Raw genomic sequence first — 23,130 nt, forward strand, 5'->3', positions numbered from 1 at the left:
CCTGAGGCAGGAATGAGCCCACAGCTAAATCCTACAGCTGTTTATACAGAAAGAGTTGAGGCAGTTCTCATTGTGTCATTCATGCCATGAAGAGTGCTGTCTAAACGGCTAGCTTGCTGTGCAACGGGAATCCAGAAGAGTGTGGTGCAGGCCCATTTAAGCATCTATTGGCCAGTTGTAAGCTCTTTCTGAAATGAATACAAAGAAACATGTGTAGTGTGAGAACCCTGGAGAAGGCTTTAGAATTGGGGTCTAAACCAAACTCTGCTACTTCACAGGTGTGTGGAAAGTTACTACAAAGTTATTAACCTCTCTGAGTCCAGCTTCCCATTTGTAAAATGTGGACACCATCGCCAATTTTGCAATATTGTTATATCAATTTAATCAAATAAGGAGGGCAGGTTCTAGAGTCAGATTTATCATGTTCAAATCCTGGCTTAGCCACTTGCTTTTGTTTTCTATACCCATCAGTAACACAGGAACAATCATAGCCTCTACCTCCTTGGGTCACCGTCAGGATTAAATGACTAAATACGCCTACGTATTAGAACAGTGACTGGTACATCACAAGTTGTTGCTGTTGATTTTGTTGTTGGTAATTCACATAAAGTACCTACACAGTGCCAATTCCTCAATACATCCTTTGATAAATTGTTCTCAGTTATGCATATAATTTTATCCTCTAACTTTAGTAATAGTAATGTCTTAAGAAACAAGAGTGAGTCCAGGGCATGGACCAATCCTTCTTGCAATAGGGCAATAAGAATGGACAACAGTAACCTTGGGTTTTAGGACTATGAAACATATGTAGAAAATCAATAAGGCAGACCTGATGTCACAGAGCTATTAAAACATTAAAAATAGGATAAAGCAATACCGTAGTTAAGTTAAACATCTTTGTCAACTTCTACTGAAGCTATAGACCATTTACTGTTCTTGTTACATTTATAGTATTAAATGTTTCTAGAGGAGGAAAACATATAGCTCAGAGGGTACAATGAAGTTACTTAAATAAAAACAGAAAAGGTTCAAGTTTTTAGTTCTTTGTGCACCCTGATCAATGGTCTTCTGATGACCCTGTTAAATGTCCCATTGCGGTTGCCTCTGCATTCAGAGCACCTTGGGCATTAGTCGTTGTACCACCAAGTGACTCTAGTCTCATCCAGTTGAAATCCTCACGCTGCTACAAAAATGGAAGAAATTTGGAAGACTCTAAGCTAGCTCCATGGCCAACTGCCAAAAAAACAAGTCTAGGAAACCCTGCCCAGCGGGATCATTTCAAAACCTTTTGTCCTTTTATAGCTGGGAAAAAAAGCACTTTTATTTACTGGCTAGAGAAAAATACCCTTTTGTTCTAAAGCATGGGCTTTGCATACCTTGGATCCCCAGCTGGGTTGCATTACCTAGAGATAGAACCATTGGATACTGTTAAGTTTGTGAGATAACATGTCATAATTTAGTGGTAGAGAGAAAAAGTTCTAGCTAGGAAAAAAAAAAAAAAACCCTCCACCTCAATCATTTGGAACCAATTGCACAGTAACTTGTGAGCTGGCTTGGATATGCTTGCCTACAAGTTAAAATTTGCCAAGATTAATAAGGGGCCAATGATCAAGTAAAATTAAGTGTGCTCTTTATAGTTCTTTGAGTTTGGGACAGAGACATTGGGATGTTTCAATTGCACAGATGTTTCCACTGGACGATCACAGTGTGCTTTGGAGGGGGCTTTGGAAGAACTCCTTAAAGCAACTGAACTACAATGCTTTACCAGTGACAGGTATATTAAACAAGAAATGCCAGAAAACACTGGCATCAAATGGTTTTCTAAAACCCCACTATAAATAGAGTAAAACACAGAGGGGAGAAATGTTCACACACTATATATGGCGGGGCTAATAGACTTTATGTTTAAAAAACGTTTTTATACGTCAAAAAGAAAACGAGAAACCACAAGAGAAAACTGTGTGACAGGGGACAAGCAATTTTCAGAGAAAAATACTAATTTTCAATAAACATTTGAACAAATGCTCAATTTCACTGTGGCCAAAGAATAGTCCACAACATGGGATACCATTTGGGGCCTGTCAGTTAGCAAAAGTTGGGTGGGGAAGGAGAAGTCCCAGTATCAGCGAAGCGCCAGTGTAAATGAACACAGCTTGGTGGAGTTATTTGGCAATAATGATCAATAGTCTATAAAATATCAATCAGCTTTGGACACAGCTATTCTATTTCTTAACCTTTAGTCCAAAGGACATTCAGTGAAGTAGCTAAGGGAATAAAGAAGAATTGGAAAAAATAAATATTAATCGTTGAACAATAGGATAATCATGGAAAATCCACACAAAAGCTTGTTGTGTATACAAAGTATTGAATACAATCTTCAGTAACATAGAATGATATTCATTCAATTTTAATAAATGCAAAAATCACTTTACCAAAAAAGAATATTCAGTACATTTTTGTAGAAAAATATATGTACATATATGTGTGTGCACAGGTAAACAACAGAAGGATATACACCAAACCATTAACATGGTTATTTATCTCTGAGATGGTAGAATTGCAGATATTTTTCCCTCTCCTTTCTCTGCAGTATTTCCACAATAAATGTATTATTTTCATAAGAAAAAAATAAACTTTTTAAGTTGTCAATGGTTGGTAGAAATTTACATTTGAAGAAATGCCTTTCCCAGAATGTCATATAGTTGGACTCATACAGTGTGTAGCCTTTTCAGATTGGCTTCTTTCACTTAGTGATATGCATTTACGGTTCCTCCCCAGCTTTCCATGGCTTGAGTCAAACTCATGTCTTCCTAGTGCTAGATGACATTAGCACAATTTTTGAAGCTGGCTTCCTCGAGATTCCTGGCTGATGGTTCAGCCAGAGCTTGTCACCTGGTTCACGATGCTGCAGGAAGCATTTGCCTATATTCCCAAAGCCCAAGTACCGCTCACCTTGCCTTTCTCCACCCACCCCAGCCCAGGCCAGAGCCCACTCAGCCTTCCTCTGAGCAGCCTGAGGAGCAGCCTTCCCCACCCAGATACCAGAGCAGGGCTCAGCTCTTCCTTGACTCCAGCAAAAATTGGTACAAAAGAAGGGGGTCTATTTTTTTCCCATCAGAAATATCACTATTCCCTCTTTACCCAAATTAAGCTTTGAATTTTCTCACACTTTAAAACCATGTTGCTTGAGCTAGGCAGGACACCCATAAACATATTGCCCTCACAAAAGAAAAGGGAAAAACAAAGAGAACACTCAATCATCTCGAGTTTTCTTCAAATGGAAATCCCAGTGGGGACAAATCCACTCAATTAAAGCATCACACATGTTACTAACAGGTCAAGTCATCACAGCTGAAACTCCAATCAGGAAATTCTAAATTAGGAAAATATAAGTCAATTTTCACCTGTTGCTGATTCCAACTTGTAACATAGGTTAGCAATTTTCAACCCTGGACTGTGTGTTAGAATCACCTGAAGGACTTTTACAAAACACCAATGCAGAGGCACCAGCTGGGCCAACCAGTCACTGGTTTGCCTGGGACTTTTCCCGTTTCATGACTTACAGTCTCATTGCTTAGGAAACTTCTCAGCCCCAGGCAAACCAGGATGGTTGGTCATCCAATAAGAAAGGCCACTCGCTCAAAGAGGTTCCCGATAACTTTCAGGAGATGTGCACATTCAGTACAAGCCTTAGCACATACAAGGCCTAGAACCAGAACAGGTGGCATATACTGACATACTTTTGAAGCAGAATTACAAGCAGGATAAATTCCACCCTAAGAAGAATAAGAGCAAGGCAGCAGGCACTGTCCTCGGGTATTTTATATGTCTATTATCTTTCACAATTTGATATCCCCTATTTTACAGATGAGAGATTGAGATCAGGGCATCTGTGTGAGGTCCCCCAGCTGCTAAGCGGTAAAAAGAGGATTGGAACCTGGGCAGTTGGGTTCCAAAGCCCATGGCCCTAACTGCTACTGCCATTGCCCAGTAATGACAGTGGCACTCGGGAGCTGCAGTAAAGCAGGTCAAGTGTCCCACGGGGTGGGAGCTGAGGCAGACCTTCCAAAGATCCGAGTAGTGAATTTGCACTTGTCATTCTCAGTATGGACATCTCCGGAGAAGATGCAAAATTTCCCTTTGCTTCCCCTCTCCTATCAGTTTACCTTTTTTGTTCTCATTAAGTTGCAGTGGAATTCTTCCCATCTTCTTTTCAGCTACTCAAGACAAGGATTTGTCTTTTAAAAATAGTAGAGTTATGTGGTAAAATTCAGGTCATTCCTTTCAGGTGAATCTGAGATTTGAGAATACGTGTAGAATTGTGATGGATATATACATGAAGATATACATATATATATTTTTTCATTTCTCAAACCACTTATGTTCTGCTCTTTAACATCCAGCAAAAAAAAAAAAAAAAAAAAAGCAAGGCTAAATGACAAAATGTCACCTTCTATGCTTAAAAAATAATTGTTCTTCAATGCAGCAAATGTTGATCAATTGGAGAGCAAAGCTCTCCTGCATGTAAGTCGGTCAGAGTCAGGTGTGAGCTCAGAAAGGATAAACAGCAGCAACGGACACACGCAGCTCATCCTGTGCGGCAGGCAACATGGCTCCCGGTGAATGTGCTATGTAACAGCACATTTAATAAGGAAAATAATAATAATAAACAGTGTTTCACACATGGCTTCTATCCTGACCACAGAAACACCTCAGAAGCTCCATGAGGGAAGGGTCTATGTCTGAAATTACTTCTTACTCTATTCCAGGCCTGGCTCGTAGAAGGTATGCAGGAAACATTCATTGCATGAATAAGTCAGTGAGTGAATGAATCGCTAATATGTAGTCTGATCTAATTCAGGTTCACTCCTCACTAAAAGTAGCTAGCTAGAAGAAACCTGAAATATTGTGATGGAAAAAACCTACAGATCATCCCATCAGACACTCATCTCACCAGTGAGGAAACTGAGGCACAGAGAAGTTAACCTATTTGTCTAAGGTAGTTCAACTACACAGACAGAGTGTCAAGATTGGAGGTAAGTCTCTTGACTCCTGGTGCTGTGCAATTTACATGACACCATGCTCCCAAGTCCCCTGGCATTCACTCCACCTACATCCAAAAGAATAACCAGAAACGGGGCGGAGGGGATGACTAGCTTATAAACATCAATAGCAGATACCGTGAAGCCAGCAAGGTAGGGTTTGAATCCTAGCTCGGCCAATGAGACCTTGGCCAGTGATTTGACCTTCCTCCCTAAACCTCAATGATTTCACCCATTTCATTGTGGAGACAACTCAGTGAAATAAAGTATAGGAGGCACTAAGCATTGTGTTTGTCACGTACAAGGTGCTCAATAAATAATATGTATTAGCACCATTTTATCAGCACATGCCCTAGACAACCAAGCCATCCATCCCAGAGGAGGGAGTGTTAACAAAATCATGGCCAGCCAGCTGACACACTGCTCTTACCTGAGCATACCAGCGCAAAAAGTTAAGGAGAGTGGGACCTCATAACTCATATATCTCATCCCATTTCTTTGTTACCAAGGCAGATAGTAACAACAGAACTCTATGGATTGGTCCTTGAGAGGTCATATGCTAAACCAGAAATCTCTCCAGTGGGTTCAAGGTTGAAGACCTGTCACTCTATAGTTATTGTACTCTGTTCTTAATGGGGCCACCTAGCACACCTAGCAACTAGTAACCTCCCAGAGTTTGGGAAGCTGCCAAACACAATTTGGGGGATTACATCTAAATTCCAAGGGATAGGTCTTCTTGTTAAAAATCCCTTAATAGACACTGTGAAAAGAAACCCTTCTGTTTGGAAGTCTCCAATCTATGACCAAGGGCCATGACATCCCAGGACTCCCAGTTCCAGGATATACTGGTAAGTGTGGACACAGTCTCAGAAGCTCCATTGCTTTGTTTCTGCTCCACACTTAGGTGTCACTCGACACGCCCTCTTGCCACTTTTCATTGGCTTGGAGGATTAATTGAAAGGTCAATGGAACTGGGACCATGGAGACCCCAAGAAAAGGATCTTACATGATGGAAACATTCTTCCCACTCTAGGTGCTTTAGTATATACAAAAGATCAGCTAAAGCTGCAATCTCACCCACGGTCCAACATGGCTATTTCTAAGTTATTTCCCACAACCACAGACATACGAAACAAACAAGTTAAGCAAATTACACATACTTTAAAATCTGTTCATTAACAATGGTTTTGGGAAGGGAGATCTTCCTAGAAGCACTTCAACTGTTAATTTGTTGCTAATAACTATATGATAACTAAAAATATCACAACTTTATTTTTCAATTTTATATAATTCTGACTTCACTATAATTCAAAATATTCCTTCCCACCTCCTTCTAACTGGGCTGTATTTGTGTGGTTTTGTTTTTATGAATCTGCCACATCTTGGGATACCCAAATGCCTAGATCTTTAGAAGTATATCCACTTAAGAATGATAAAAATATGAGGTCTATAGGAAAATATCCAGCCATGTAATATGAAAAATAGAGACATTTATTGAAGGAGATACAAGATATAAGAAACATTGTCCACAGGACAATGATGCCTCAGTCCCCTTCAGAGTAGGCACCTTGAGGCCTTACACAGTTCTCCCAGCGTCTCTTAAGCCACACAGGTTCAACATTCCCAGGTGCTCTGCTTATTGCAGGCCTTCCAGAACGTGGATCAGTTTCAACAGATTCTCGACCATCTTTGAAGTGTTTGTGCCACACTTTTATTTGTGCCACCCTCATTGCATTGTCCCTGAAAGCTTTCTGAATCACCCAAATAGTTTCCGTGAAGGATCAAGCTTAACACAAAATTTGATGCAGATACGTTGCTCTACTCACTCAGTCATTTTGAATGCGATGGCCATACGGTACACATGCTCATTCAACGGCTTCTAGCGCCCCCCTGACTAGTATGGTGCGGTCATCATTGTTTACACATGCGCATCCCAGTCCACTCTCCTTGGCTGCCTGGTTACATCGATGCTGGGCGAATCATTCTCCTTATATTAACAATGGCTGGATACTTTCTGGACAGACCTTATGTAACTACTTACAAGGCAAGGAAGAAATACTAAAGTGAAAATTCTTTGTTCCTTCTTTCTTTCCTTCCTTCCCTCCATTAACTTAACTTCCATTCATCTTCCCAGCCTTCTTTCCTTTCTTCCATTCACCCTCCTACCCTTCCAACCATCTTACAAACAGTTACTCGGGGCCTACCATAGATCACAGAAATGGAGCCGAGGAGATAGACATGGCCCTTGTTCTCAGGGCATTTACAGCACCTGCATGGAATCCATGCATGGAAGCAGAGAAATCCAACAAACCTCAAAAGACTGGAAAGATACTCAAGACCTCCTGTGACTTGGAATTCGTACATACTCTGGGCCTCTTCTTGTGCTATAAACTGATAACACCCAACTTCAGGAGCACCAGGCTGTACGTCAGAGTTCACAGTAGAAAAACTTGGTGTGACAATTATGGACAAATCGTGTTAATGCTAGATAATCTGGATTCAGTATCAAATTTCCAAAAAGAGATGGATACATACAAAAGGCTTAGGAATGAAAGCCCTGGCACATACTAAGTCCTCATTAAAAAGAAACACTATTATTGTGAAAAACTCAATACAGAGTACTTTGTTGGAAACAATAAATGTTGTATTGCCTGATTTTAGTTGGCAAATTTGTATGGTTATTGACACTAGTTTTTTAAAAATACATAATAAAAGTCATAGTACTGCTGAAGATGGTAGTCAAGCTTGGAGATCTTCCAGGTATTCACAAAGAGAACAATTCTTCAGTGTTACCTGTAGAGGGACAAGCTCTGGACTGTGACAATTCGTATACTCTGAAAATGGTATGACTTCTTAGAAAGCTGATGACAATGATGGAAACCAGTAAAACATTTTCAACAAATGCCTCTCCCCAGATTTTAAACTTTTTGGCTTTTTATATCTTAGTTTTAATATTTTAGTACATCTTCTGTGTGTATGGGAACAAGCCCAGATTCCTTTAAATTTGGAACCTTAGAGAAGTAGCCAGAGTGCCACTTAGATGAAAAATCTTCTATTGAAAATCTGAGGATTTACAAAACATTCTCCTTTCTCCACGTAAAGCAGTTTTCCGATACCCTTCCCAGGAAGTGGGTGACTACCTGGTCCTAACACAAAAGATGACTTATCTGGCTTCTTAAATGACCACGGTCTTTTTAATAGAGCAATAAATACAGGCTTCCTATTGTCCAGGACCTGAAGCTTTCCATAGGAGAGAAGCCTGAACACTGATCCTGTCACTGGCTTGTCACTTTGGCAAGTTCTGGGAGCTCAAGATGCCAGCGGGGGGGAATTTTCACTCGGGATGTCTCTTGCTTCTTTTGGATCTAGCCCTGGGCAAAGGCTTGTCATTCTTGAGCCTGAGGCAGAACCCTATTTTCAAGCTCCAAGCTTTCTTGGCATTAGACTACGCATTCCTGGTTGGTACACAGCTTCATGCCCCGGGGATGCTGGAAAAGGCCTCTACTTGAGAAAGCTTGGATAAATTTTGGAAGCTTCGCCCCAGTCTCAGGGCTAGAACCTTTCCATCTCTCCATTTCTCCCCCTATAATTAGCTCATTCAATTCTGAAAATCATATCCTAAGATAGAGATCTCCTATGATCAGGTGACTTTAACAGGTTGGAAATGAGGGTCAGAGGGGCCACGTGGCTTGTCCATAAGTAGCAGGCAAGGGTCTTGAATGTGGGTCATCAACCTTTCATTCTTGTGCGTCTGCACTGCCTGGACAAAATGCAGTGTGGCATCTCAGGCACATTCTTGCTAGTAATGGTCATGAAAAGCAAAAATACTGGTTTTCACTTAAGCAATGTTTCTATTCCTGGCTACACATCAGAATTACTTGAGGATACTTACTTAAAATCCCTTACTAAGGATTCAAAGTGGGGATGGGATAGAAAATCTGCATTTTTAACAAGTTTCCCTCGTGATTCTGACACAGCCAGCTCAGCGCTTCCCCAGGAAGTGGCAGTCAGGAAGTCCAGTGCAAGAACAGAATGAAGCCACTTTCTCCTTCCAAGCCTGAGTAGTCCGGTTCCTTCAGGCTTTCTAGTGGTCATTTACTGCTGAGTGCTTGAGAGATTGAACTAGTCGTCGTTTTCATTGAAAAGACTGATCAGCCGAGTGGAAAGCAGCATACAATGTAGGGCAGGAGATTCGTCTTTTAGTTCCACTGTAATTTAATTCAAGTGGAGACCTCTTCCAGGCTCTGGGGACCTGGGCAAGTCACTTAACTACTTCTAGGGCTCAGAAGCTTCAGTTGTCAAACCAGACTAAAGTCACTTTAACCTGCAGAATGGTAGAGGAGGCGATACTTTTAAAGCCCTATAGACTGAAAAATCTCTTGTGCTTCTTGAAACGAATATGATGGAAACTATAAACATGAGAGACTTTTAAAATTCCCTTCCAGTCCAGCCTACATGTCGCTATCAGCTAGCTGTCTGAAAGCAAAGCTTGCTGACAAGTGTCTGCAAGCTGACCTCCCCTCTGTGCAGAATGTGACATCCTATTTCCGGTTGAGTCAAGTCCCAATGGCTAAGCTGCACAGAAAAGGGCTGCAAAAACGGGCCCCTCCTCACTGGTATTTCCGGTACTGCTTAGATACTCCCTCCTCTACCCTACCTTGTATATCAGAGGTTAGCAACTACAGCTCATGGGCCACATCTGGACTTATGCCTATCTTTTGTATTCAACGCTTTATTGGAACACAGCCACGCTCATTTGTTTACATATTGTGTGTAGCTGCTTTTGTGCTACAGTGGCATAGTTGAGTAATTGTGACAGAGACCGTATGTGGCCTCTTGGCCCCAAAAGCCTAAAATATTCACTATCTGGCCCTTTATGGAAAAAGTTCGCTGACCGCTGCTATAGACCAGTATTTTTAAGACCTTTTTGACGATGACCTACAATAAATACATTTAGTCTTGAGACCTACCATATACATACATGCATGTGTGCATTTATATGCAGACATCAAATTTTCAAAATAATATCTTGACTAAATGCAATGTACTCGGATAGTTTCTATTCTATTACTAATATATTTTTAAAGCTGCTTGTGATATTATATTAATCTCATGACCCCAAATGAGCCTTGATCCACATTTAGAAAAACACTGCTCTAGAAAATCTGAACTATTGGCTACTTACAACACATCCCCTGATCTCCCACCTCCATTCCTTGCTTGACATTGTTCTCTCCATCTGGCAAGTCCTTGCTCTTTCTTCTCTGTGTATTCAAATCCTCCACATTCTCTAAGCACTATCTTACCTTCCATCTCTTTCATGAAGTCGGCTTTAAACCCCCAGTCCAAAAGTACTTTCTCCTTTTCTCATCTCCCATGGCATATTTTCTACTCCTCCACTGTGGCACTTCAAGGCTTTGTAGAACAGTCCTATGTGCATCTTTCTTATTATATTCCCTAAAGAACCCAGAGGTTCTTAAAGGTGTGGTCTTAAGCATGTTGTATTCAATCTACCATCCAATACAGTGCCTTGTATTCTGTAAGCACTGAATAAATGTTTATTAATTTGAAGTAGGCAAATATTTATTACTGAGAGTGTAACAGAGTTTACACACATAATATTTATCCCTTTCTCTAAAGAGACTAGAAGGATACATTATGTTGTTAGCACTCAATAAATGCTTATGGAGACAGAGAGGAAGGGCCAACCTAGACTTATCAGTCTTCATTCCAGTTGCTAGATTTGCTTTATTTTACTAACCAGTGGGCAGAATTATTGTATGCAATATATAATTTCTAGGTTTTTGAATAATGCTCACTGGTTTAAGCACACAGAACACCAAAGAGGAAGGAAAATATTATTTGTTAAGGCCTCAGCAGAAAAAGGGTATGACAGTTTGGGCCGTCCCAAGCAGAGCTGCCATCTATACATGCTGAGTTCAGACAATAGTACTTGCGAGAGTTTGATATGGTCTTTTTTTGTCCAAGGAAACAACGATGCACGCCATTCTTCTGGAACTATTAATGGTAATGCTGCTAGGGTCTAACTGATTTGGGTAAGAAGAGAAAATATCCCAGGAAGAAATTCCTTCATGACCCAACATGACCTGAAACATGATGATTGTTTACAGTGATTTTGCTACAATCTGTTTAAGTATGACCAAATAGGTCTTATTCTCAGAAATCCAAGTATGATTTGATATCAAAAAATCAATCATGGTATTTTATTATATTCACATAAGAAAAATAAAGAACAAGTATATCACTAGATTCTGACAGGGTACCTGATAAATCCAGCAGTCTTTTCTAATCTGACTCTAAGTAAAATGGGAAGAGAAACAGTAATCTATACAAACACGATAAAGATTTTACCAATATTAAAAAGCAATGATCAAAATAGATGGTAAAACACTAAACCCATTTCCATTATAATTATGAGCTAGTTGATAGTTATTTACTAATATTTTTAAAGATAATAGCTAATACAATAATATTAAATAAAGACTGTAAATATTAGAAAACATACAAAAAAATGTTTTAGTCATATATTGTATGACTGTATAACCAAAAAAAAGCCCAAGAGAATGTCGAGTTTTTAAAAAAGTAAATACTATAATTAATAACAGAATGTGCTAAGGGGGTTGCAACCTAGAGAAAAGCATATTAATCAATAGTTTCTTTTCATATAACACTAAACAAATTAGAAAGGAAAATAAGGGAAGCGGCATCAAAATCAAAGCTATTCAAAGCTTTCTAGGACATATGACCCAGTTTCTTTAGTGAATGAATAAGGGGAAAACATAGAAGAAAGAAATGCAGATTAAAAGAGAGTTAAGAGACATATCAACCAATTACAATGTAAGATCTTCTAGATGCAATTAGAACAAACCATTAATGAGGAGAAGGGAATGAGGATAAGGGAAATTATTAAGAAATTACTTTGAAATTCCACTTGTATACTTCAGTTTAAGATATGAAAATCTGCAAGAGAAAATCATTCCTCTCCTAGCAATGAAAAAAGGCCAGGAAACCTACAAAATAATAACTTGTTTTGAACTCATAATTCTGAGATGCCAAAGCAATAAAGTAAATTCCAAAGAGTGACAAGCCACTAAGGAGAGACAGGACACAAAAACTATCTCACCTTTGGCAAAGTGCAGGAGAAAGAGGGGCTTGCTGTACAAATAGATAATAAGAAATAACTTGAGTTAAAAAAAAATTCTTCAAGGCCAACTGTAGTCTATCATGTTCATTTAAATCACTTGGAGTCCCAAATACAACGGACACACTCCCACGTTCTCTCGCACAGACTACCACTAGGTGCTCAGAAGAAATCGGGAACAGGCAGGGAGGCTTGGTGGTGCAGGCGTGGTGCTGGAGACGGTCAGCTGCTGCTGGGAGACAGGCACAAAGCCCTTCCACTTCCCCAGATCCTTCTCTCACATGACACAAAAGCTGTAGCTCGTAGGTATACAGGCTGAAAACCTTCTTGTCCCACAGGCCCAGGCAAAGATCTGCCACATAGGGAGGGGCAAAAGTAAAAAAACCCTCTGCCCTTGGGGAAAGGGTAGGAAATCTTCTCGGGCTCAGAATCCTACACCAATACTAAGCAGAGGTCACTGTCACTGCAGAGGTTCTAGAGCCTGGTGATAGAGCTCTAGTTTGCGTCACAGACATGCAGTAACTGCTAAAAGCTGAGGATGAAACAAGAACACTTAAAAAAAAAAAACCTCTCTAACACTCCATCCTCAGTTTCAGTCCATGGTAAAAGTATCCCAGTGCTGGAGGATTGTGAAGCCTGTGGTGCACTGAAGGTTATAACAGAAACAGTAAAACCCAAACCCAGCTAAACTCCTGACTAGATTCACTTAACTGTCTACACTAATTGCGCCAAAGAAGCGGTGTGCCCATTTCTGGGTGTAAATACTATTTATTTGAATATCTAGTTTTCTTATCCCTGTACTGTCCAACATTAAACAAAAAGATTATGAGATCCACAAAAAAGAAAAGAAAACAATTGTCAAGAGATGAAGCAGTCAGCAGAACCAGAGTCACAGGTGAACCAGATATTAGAACTCTCAGAGAGTTTAAAATAACCATGTTTAATATGTTAAATTATCTAATAGAAAAGATAAACCATACACATAAACAGATGGAGAATTTCATCAGAGAGATGGAAACTATAAAAAAGAGTTAAAGATAAATGCTAGAAATAAAAAACACACTGTCAGAGAAGAAGAATTCCTTCAATAAGCTCATGAGCAGATTGGACACATCTAAGGAAAGAATTTGGTGAACTTAAAGATATTTCAATAGCTACTATCTAAACTGAAACACAAATAAAAAAAAGAATGAAACAAATCAGAACAATGAACGTGAGAGCTCTGAGGCAACACTTACAGTCACAAATTATGTAACATGTGTAACTGAAAAAGAAGAGTCAGAGAATGGGGAAGGAAAAATATTCAAAAAGATAATGGCTGAATGTTTTCTAAAATTAATGAACAACAACAAATGACACAGGCAAGAATCCAAGAGAACCCCAAGCAGGGTTAAACACACACACACACGCACACACACACGCACACCCCTAGACGTACAATAAAACCAAAGATTAAAAAAAAAAAAAAAAGGAGCCAAAGGCAGGGGATTGAGGGGGGAGGAGTGTGGTACTTTATATACAGAGGAATAAAGATAAGAATTACATCAGATTTCTTGGAAACTATGCAAGCTGGAAGACAATGGAGTAACATATTTAAAGTATTGAAAAAGGAAGCTGTTTCCTAACATTTTAGGTGTGATCATGGTACTATTGTTATATGTCTTTTCTAAAGAGCCCTTATATTTAAAAATGCACATTGAAATATTTATGGCGAAATCAATAAGCTACAGGGCATTGCTTCATAATAAGTAAGGAGGGCTCCCCTTGTGCATGAGGGTAGAGGTAAAGAGAGATTGGCCACGAGTTCATGATGGTTGAAACTGGGTGATAGGCACATGGGGATTCAATACAATATTCTCCCTACTCTTATACATTTTTAAAAATTTCTGTAATAGAAAAATTTTTAAAGAAAAAAATTATTTAAAAGAAGAAACAAAATGGGCAAAAGAGGTAAGCATGTCATAGCACACATCCTACTAGGTTTCTCTAATTTTTTTTTTTTTTTGGCCTCTAATTAACTCTTCCTCTAGCCTTTCATTCACAGAATCACAGGTCTTCAAACTGAAGTCACAGAGAGCTGCAGCTACTATCCCCATGAACGGCAGCTCAACAAAGCCTACCGGTGCCAAAGCTCTCTTCTCCACACAGAGAGCACCGTCCTGAGTCCATCAGATTTGAGAAGAATCTCCATCCAGCTGGGGTCTCATATACAGGAATCTTCATTGACTTGGCCACTCTGAAAAATGAAATTTGAGGCAACAGTCAATTCATATACCTTATTTTCTTTCTTTGTTCAACAGAGTAAGAACTCTTTAGGATCTACTTATTCCATAGCTAGGTTTCAGAACAACTTGGACAATGTTGACAGTTTTTAGGACATCAAGTTGTAAGTTAGAAAATAATAGCCTATTCCAATGGTTCTCAATTTTGCTTTCTCCATGATATAGAAAATATTAAATTAATATTTTTACAGTTGTTTTTCTTTTATAAATTTTTCTTTATCTTTTTGGAAAGAGTTCACATGGGGATATCAGAATCTAAATGTAAATGGTATTTTGGTATGAACACTTTGAAATATTGTTTGACTGTATCTACTACAGAGGAACTTACCCACATCATATGAACCGGCAATTCAACTCCTAGAAATTACTAATGATAGGTTGTGAACACTGTGGTGCACTGCTCAAATTCACCCCCATCTCACACACACACACACACACACACACACGCATGCACGCACACACACACACACACACACACTTTAGATATTTTAGGAACAGAATATTCATTCTACCAGCTGCTAGTAATGTTGTTGTCTGACTCCTCACAGATGTGGCCCCCCACCTCTGCTAAAGAGAGATGTCTCACTCAAAATTATGCTCCCATCCCCAGGTCAATCCACATGCAATAACTGGCCAATGATTGAAGTATCAAGTTCTGCCCTCCCTGCACTAATTTAGCACAGCTCTGTGGGGCCATTTCAGCTCCAGATCTCCCCACAGGCTGGCTGAGGTCTTTGTTGTGACTACCTTTCAGTCCAACTTCTCTCTGTTCAGTCCTCCTTCCTCACTCCCCCATAGGTGTCAACCTTGAATGCAACTTTTGATCTTAAAGGCAGAAAGGGGCTGGGTGCAGTAGCTCACACCTGTAATCCTAGCACTTTGGGAGGATGAGATGGGAGGATGTCTTGAGGCCAGGAGTTCAAGATCAGTCTGAGCAACATAGCAAGACCCTGTCTCTACAAAAAAATTTTTTTAAAGATTAGCCAGGCATGGTGGTCCATACCTGTAGTCCCAGCTACTCAGGAAGCTGAGGCAAAAAGATCACATGAGCTCAGGGGCTCAGACAGGAAACACATTTTGTTTCAAGGTCTCACAGAGGTAAGAGGCAGTGCCAGAATTTGGACGCAGGTCTGCTTAATTTCTGCTCATGTTCCATTCCATCACACCATGCTGTCTTCCCAAATGTCTCAGTGCTTCAAGAGAGACATAGATCTCAAAGCATGCTAGAGAATGAGCTGCTTCCACAGACACTGGCCTGAAGAGTTTCATCTTCCACATATGCAAGCAACTGAAAGAGAAAAACACTAAGTGCCCACCATCATCAAGGGTGAGTTCTTTGAAGGCTGTGAGTACAGAGGATGGTCACAGAGAGGGATAAATAAGGATCTTGAGGAAGACAAGGAAGAAAGATGCACACAGGATAAGAGACACAATGTAGTAATGGCTCCTTTAGGTCGGTTTTGTGGCCAGCTAAAGGAAAAAAAAAATCTAGAAATCCTTGCCATGTGAAAATGAACATCTCCTTTTCCACACATTCAAAAAATAATGAATGTGCTCAGGATTGAAAAATTGTGTGCTATCTCTTTCAAGTTTGCTTAGAAAAGAAGCACCTTTTAGGAGGTTGGTTGTTACTTCAAAGATGCTATCTTCTTTCTTTTTCAATCGTTTAAGAAAGATATGCAATCATGCTTACATCTTGGTGGAGACAATGGAAGAAACCCTCACCAAACTCTAAAGCAAAGGTAAAATTTCAGAGCCATTAATTTCATGGTCAAAAGCTCAAGGGAGGAAGAATATAGCACACAGAAGCCTGCCAGGGGCAGCACGTATTATAGTGCAGCCTGGGTCAAAGTTAATTTAGCAAAGATGAATGCATATGAATAGCAAATAGAATGTGCAATGTGGGGCAGAGGTGAGGGTGAGAGCGAGGGTAGAGGGCGTGGGGATATATATTCTCTGACCAAAACATTCCTCTAGGTTCAAAGCCAAGTTGGCAGGTCTGAAGGGAGGAGAAAGGATTTCCCCAGCTCCCACCCTTCCCAATTAATCACTGTCAGGAGGTCATCAAGCTGAAGGCTGTGGGTGGATTTTAAAGGACCAGATACTTTTATAACTGTGAGCCACAGTTGCAGCTATGCAAGCCAAAATAACAAAATGGGTAATCAAATTCCAGGATCCTGACCACAAGTTGATTGTGTCCTAGGGTCCAAAAGGAATTCCCCCTCTCCTCCTCCCTCTCCTAAATTTGGGATTCATCCCAAACACAGTATTCAGCAGATACCATGCATTAGACTGGTTTTTGGCAGGAGGCCCCTGGAATCTCTGAAATCCTCTAGTACAAAGGCTCAAAATGAAACTGCCCATGCTGAGGGTCTGAACCCATCTCCCTAACTGGCTGATAGTGTGTGTTTGAGACAAACATGAGACCTTACTTCCTAGGAAAGGCCAGAGTATGAAGGGAAAAAAAGAAAACCAATCTGGGCTACAATTGTCCTGCAAGTGGGAATGAGCCCTGGTGGCCAAAAGAACATGCTGGATACAAGCTCCTCAGTCTGGATTTTAAAACCTCCAAAAATATGACTTCAGGTTGGAAATAGTCTCAACGTAGCTTTCCAACATGTTCTCCCGTACTACTCCCTATGTATTCTATGCTCCTAACAAACTGAACTATTCCCTATTGTCCAAAATGCCCCTGCATTTTGTTGCTGTTGTTGTATTAATATATTGCTCAGTCCTTCCTTATGCTATTCATTTTAACTGGATTCATCCTTCTTTCCAATCTCTGTCAAAATACCTCAAATTGCCTGAAAATCTATCGTAAATGCCCTGCTATCATAAAGCCTGTCTTAGTCCATTTTGTGCTGCTATAAGGAGATAGCTGAGACTGGTGAATTTATAAAGAAGAGAAATTTATTTCTCACAGTTCTAGGGGCTGGGAAATCCAAGATCAAGGCAGCAGCATCTGGTCTGGTGGGGGCCTTCTTGCTGCATCCTCACATGGCAAAGGCAGAAGGGCCAAATGCTGTGTAAAGCCTCTTTCATAAGGATCTTAATCATTAATGATAAAGGAGCTCTCAGGGCCTAATCACCTCTTAAGGGCCCCACCTTGTAATACTATCACATTGGCAATACCTGAATTTTGGAGGGAATTAAGTTTCAACATGAATTTTGGCGAGGACAAAAGCATTCAAAGCCTGTGGCAAGAACCAACAGGTGGTCCACAAACACATTTCATTTTCTTAGACACACAGCTAGACTACACTTCTCAAAGTCCCTTGCAATTAGCTGTGGCCATGGGACTGAGTTCTGGCCAATGGGACTCCTATTTCAGTTCTGGCTATAAAAACTTCCCATTTTCCATGTTCTTTCTCCTTCTGCCAGCTTGATGTGAATAAGCCCAGCAATCTTAAAAGCCATATGTTGAAGAATGGAAGGATCTGGCTCTCTGAATCACCATTTGAAGCAGAGTCAACTACCAATCAGGAACACCTGTTTTCAACTTTTGATGATTGAGACATAACCTTTTTCTGTGTTTGAGCCACAATACATCTTGGGGGTAGTTTTATAGTAGCAGCTACACTATCTTAATAAACACAATCCTTTCCTCTTCACTGCAATCAATTCAACATGATCCTTCCTGCAGCTGAGCTTCCTATCACTTAGTATGGGTCTTTATGCTCCTATTGTCACTTTATATGCTGTGTACCTCCTTAACACTTTCCCTCCACACACACATGCTATCGCCACCACCAACGCGCTAAAAGATGTTTGAGGGCAGGGACTGTATCTTACATGTCTTTATGGCTCCTTCAATGTCTAAGATAATATAGCAGCTTACAGACTTGCCCTCAATAAATGCTATATGATTTCAAATGACTAATAACTTTCATTTAAGGGGTTATTAAAAGGATTGCTAGATAGCAGGGGGCTAAGTATATCTATTTTATGGTCTTTTCTCCTTGTAGCTTCCTTAAAAATATAATTAAGTCATTTCTGCATGTTTTATGTTAATTAGTCATTTTGAGAAAAGAGAATTTCTCCAGGTATTAATTAGTGGGGCTATTAGGATGAGACAGAGGCATACCTTAGAACTACAGATCTTACAGAATTAGGGCAGTGACTAAACGGGAATCAAAGGTTGAGGAGCAGAAGCGCACATTATTTTTATTTTACCAGTCTGATGGTCACCCTACTCTCATGTGATAAAAATAAAATAGTAGATACAAAAGTACCCTAAATGTGCCCTGAAAGCTCACTAAATGTAGGGGTGTTGGCATACCTGTCTTTGCACCTCCAACATGCTGCACAGTGCAGGTCCATAGTAGGTATTCAAGTATTTACTAACACAAAGCACTGTATTATTACATGTGATGATAATCTGCCGGAATAGCATATTGATGACTCTCTTTTAGTTTGCAAGAGGGTAGCCAAATAAACACAGACTGATCATATCAAGTGCATGAGGCATACTCAGCTGCTCTCCTGCTTCAAAAAAGTTGTGATAAATTTAAAGGGACGATCCAGATCTCTCTTCTCTTCCTCTGTTTTCAAACGTCTACTTTCTTGAGAGCCAAGAAGGGCCCATGGTACATTTTCTACACATTGAACTCTCAGCCCCTTTTTAAAAAGCCTTCCACTGCAGACTAGGAGAAATACCTGCATTACATATATAAACAAAGGATTTATATGCAGTTTACATTTTTAAAACTCCTATAACTTTTTTTAAAGGCCCTAATGATATGAGCAAGAGTTTGAATAGGTACTTTATAAAAGAGGGTATGCAAATGACAAATTGGCATATGAAACGATGCTCAACATCATTAGCAATCAGGGAAACACAAATTAAAACCACAGTGAAATATCACTAAACATCCACAAGACTAGTTGAAAAGAGTGATGTTGCCAAGTGCTGGTGAAGATGTGGAACTCTCATGGACTGCTAAAAGGATGCAAATTAGTACCGACTGTGATGTATTTATTCAAGGTGGTACATTCACACAAAGGAATATCACAGAACAACAAAAATAAACAAACTACACTGTGACTGTATCTCATAAACATAACATTGAGTGAAAGAAGCCAGACACAGAGGAATATATGCAGTATTATTCCATTTATATATAATTCAAAAATAGACAAAAGTAGTCACTGATGGTAGAAGTCAGGATAGTGCTTATCTCTGGGGAGAAAATAGAAAGAAGTGATTAGAATGGGGAACAAAGAAGCTTCAAGAGTGATATTCTGCTTCTTTTATGTATTTATTTATTTGTTTATTTTAATAACAAGTAATGAGATTGAATCAGTAAATATTCTGTTTCTTGAACCAGATTACCATCTGGTTCCATGGGTGTGTTCGTTTTGTGAAAATTCCTCGAGCTTATGAGTTGTGCTTTTTCTGCATGTACATTATAACTTCAATTAAAAGTTTATTTAAAAGAAAAAGCCCTCTGCAGTGTTTATAACTAAGTGCATGTTTGAACTGGCCACGTTTACGTAATTCCAAGAAACAAACCGCTGAAGATGGAGTTTAACAGCATCTTGGAGATGCTGGTTAATGTCTAGCAGACATTTAACAAAACAACCCTCCTATCAGTTCTTCAATATTTTCACATCGATGAGTTCACTCCCGGATCCCTTCTTTGATGTGGCTGGGGCTGCTCTATGGTAAAAAGCTTATATGAGCTTTCACTTTAAAAGCCTTTTTAAGAAAGCCTGCTCGGTCCATAAATACAAAAGGGGCAGAGTTCAGCTAAGCCTGGTTTTCTAAAGGTAATCTTAAAGTCTACTCTTAAACCAGGTTTTTGGATGGAACAACTCACACTTTTCAGGTAAAATGAACATAAAACATGAGGCTATCATACTAAGATGACTACAAAATTTTTTTTAACCATACATACAAGTTTTAGCAGAGTGCTGCTTGGTTCTGGAGCATGTGTTGTCCCGGCCTGGCCCAAACCTCAAAACTCATGTATTATATAGCTCCTTCCTTGCCTGCCTTATCAAAGAGGTTGCGAGGATCAAATGGGATAGATAACGAAAATAAAGTGCTGTAACAACTGTGCAATGGCCTACAGAATTACACTATCTCTGTTCTTAGTATTGGATCTTGCATTGGATTTCCCCAAAGGGAAATAAATGTATCATTTAAAAAATATCTAAAAGAAAAAGTAAAAAGAACTGCATGTCTCATCCTCCCTCCAAACTTCTAGATTTTGACCAATTTTAAAACAAACAAAAGTGGACCCCAAACCCAGAGGCCTTTGCCACTTTACCTAGAAACTTCTGCACTTCCATTTTTAGGTAGGTGCCATGGGGGAAAGTAGAGGACCCTTCCTAGTTAGATTTTAAATTTTGTTAGGCAACATAAGGCAGGCAGATTTCTGAAGATCCTGACTTTATTTGAAAGAAAAAAGTTGACTTTAGGAAACTGAGTAAAGATTCAAGAGAAAAATATTTAAAATTAAAACAACCACAGGTTCTCTCTCTTAAACTATTAAACAATCTGGAACCCCACGCCTGGGGACTTAACAAGTGTCTATGTTTACAACCTTGATGCTTGAGCACTTCGATGTAAACTATTCCTGGTTCTGATTATTTTAAAAGAAAAAAGAAATGCTGAGGGTCTAGGGCTGGGGAATTTTAAGTCCCAAGCAGACCTCTGACTGAGGCTTAGAAAAAAACAAGCCTACATCATACCTTGGAAGATTTAGCATCAGTTCATTAACTCCTACAGACTAACAATGATAAGAAAGAGCTAACATGAAGGCTCCAACCCAGGAGATGAAAGATTTTAGCAAAACAAAGCTTGTTATGTTTCTTAAAATATTTTTGCTTGTTTTCTTTTATGAATTCAATCAGCATGTTTTCCTAAAGAGTATTACAGAAATATTATGGAATCTATGTCATGAGATAGAAGGGAAGGGACACCTAGGCATCGGGCATTAAATGAATATACAGCAACTACAAATAGATACTCTAAAAGAAGAACGAAGACCAGAGGAAACTAGTATTTGTATAATGCTGCCTCACCATTATAATGCTGTTCTGTGAGTAACAGTAATTCTGTGAGACAGAAGTATGCACTGAAATATTATGGCATTATCATTTTTCCCAAAACAAACTCCTGTTCCTTGCTCTGCTGTTTCGTATTGGATTCAGTTTCAGCAGGACCACACGGACCTCACTGTCTGTCCCCAGTGTTCTACAAGGGGGAGGGGGAAGAAGAATGGGCAGAATATTCTAGAAGTTGGGTCTAAACTTAAGGAAAACATTGACAAATATAATCACATTAAAAATTATTTAAAAATTTCTATTTGTCAAAGACACTTGAAAAGGAGGCAAGCCATAAACTGAGAGAAGATAGTTACAATGTCTACAATTGAAGGGTTAATAGTCAACCAAAATTAAAAGGCCTGTAAGCTAATAAGAAAACTCAAATAACCTAAGCAATTCACAGAGGAGAAAGACTAATTGGCCAATATTAAACTATATAGTAAATCAGGGATATGAAAATTAAAACAAGAGCCAGATATAATGTCATCCATCACATTAGCCAAAAAAGAAAAAAATCAAATAATACCAACTGTTGCTGGGAATGTCATGGGAAAACCCAAAGCCGAATATTTGGGAAACCCAAACCCAAACAGCAGGATTATAAATTGGTACACTCACTCTACAACATTATTTGAGAATTCCTAGTGGAGTGGATCATGCTCTATGACCCAGCAAGCCCACCTCTATCTGGTATCTGCAGTGTTCACAACTGTCCAAGCCCATCTAAAATCTGAAGGGAAGGGCAGCCTGTTGACAGTCCCTAGAGGTCAGCCTGTAAGACAGGGAGTGGGAGAAGGATGCAGTGTGGATCCTGGGGACAGATGGAAGATACCAGCACATTCTTCCTCCATACCCCACGGGACTCAGGCTCCTTCCTTACTTTCCAGTTAATCTTGCTAGTCTCTTCTTTGTGCCGCCACTGCAAACCCCATAGTTAGACACTCAGCACAGGGTACTGCATTCGACGTTGGGACATCTGCCTCCGCCTCTAATCTGTGGGCTCCTCGAGGGTGAGGGCTCTGTCTGACACAGAGTAAGTGCTTAAAGACATCTGCTCATTTTATGCAAACATCATAGAGTCCCTCAGAACACAGATTCCTCCCACATGGGTGTAAAACATGATTTAGATTCCAAGTCCTTAATAGTGGGAGCAAAAATATGGGACAATTAGACGTTTAGGATAAAATTAAGTGATGGTGGGTGAATTTCCAAATGGAATTACATCCAAAGGGTTGGCTGAAAAGGTTGATAACCTTACTGCTAATTATGTATATGTTAATTTACCAAGTCAAGTGCTGTAAGTTTATGTCGAAAAGGTAGGAGATTATTGTAAAAGTAGCCTCTCTTTACCTTTGGGAGATTTCTTAGAACCAAACGCTCATTTCATTGTAAAACTTCGCAAAGAGGGTAGAGTACACATTTTTCACATTTACATGGGCTGGGGTTGAGGGTTTCATTTAGCACACATTGGAAAACAATGGTTAAGATGAACCACGCAATATATTCTTTATATGACTATGGCAGGGGTGTGGCTCAAAGGAATTTACTCCCATTGAACACTTTTGAAGAGCAAGGGAGAAGGAGGAATGTC

At 39.6% G+C, this 23,130-nt stretch overlaps 1 protein-coding gene across 1 annotated transcript in view; it reads right to left on the reverse strand.

Annotated features, from left to right (window-relative positions):
* PGM5 (phosphoglucomutase 5) overlaps positions 1 to 23,130 on the reverse strand; it is a 159,949-nt gene that overhangs the window by 50,928 nt on the left and 85,891 nt on the right. The window contains exon 7 of the mRNA XM_069474146.1: positions 14,325 to 14,440. Within this exon, the coding sequence (XP_069330247.1) occupies positions 14,325 to 14,440 (116 nt within the window). The remainder of the gene's footprint in view (positions 1 to 14,324; positions 14,441 to 23,130) is intronic.

This window comes from Eulemur rufifrons, chromosome 7, assembly GCF_041146395.1.
Source record: "Eulemur rufifrons isolate Redbay chromosome 7, OSU_ERuf_1, whole genome shotgun sequence".
In the NCBI taxonomy this organism is placed as follows: domain Eukaryota; kingdom Metazoa; phylum Chordata; class Mammalia; order Primates; family Lemuridae; genus Eulemur; species Eulemur rufifrons.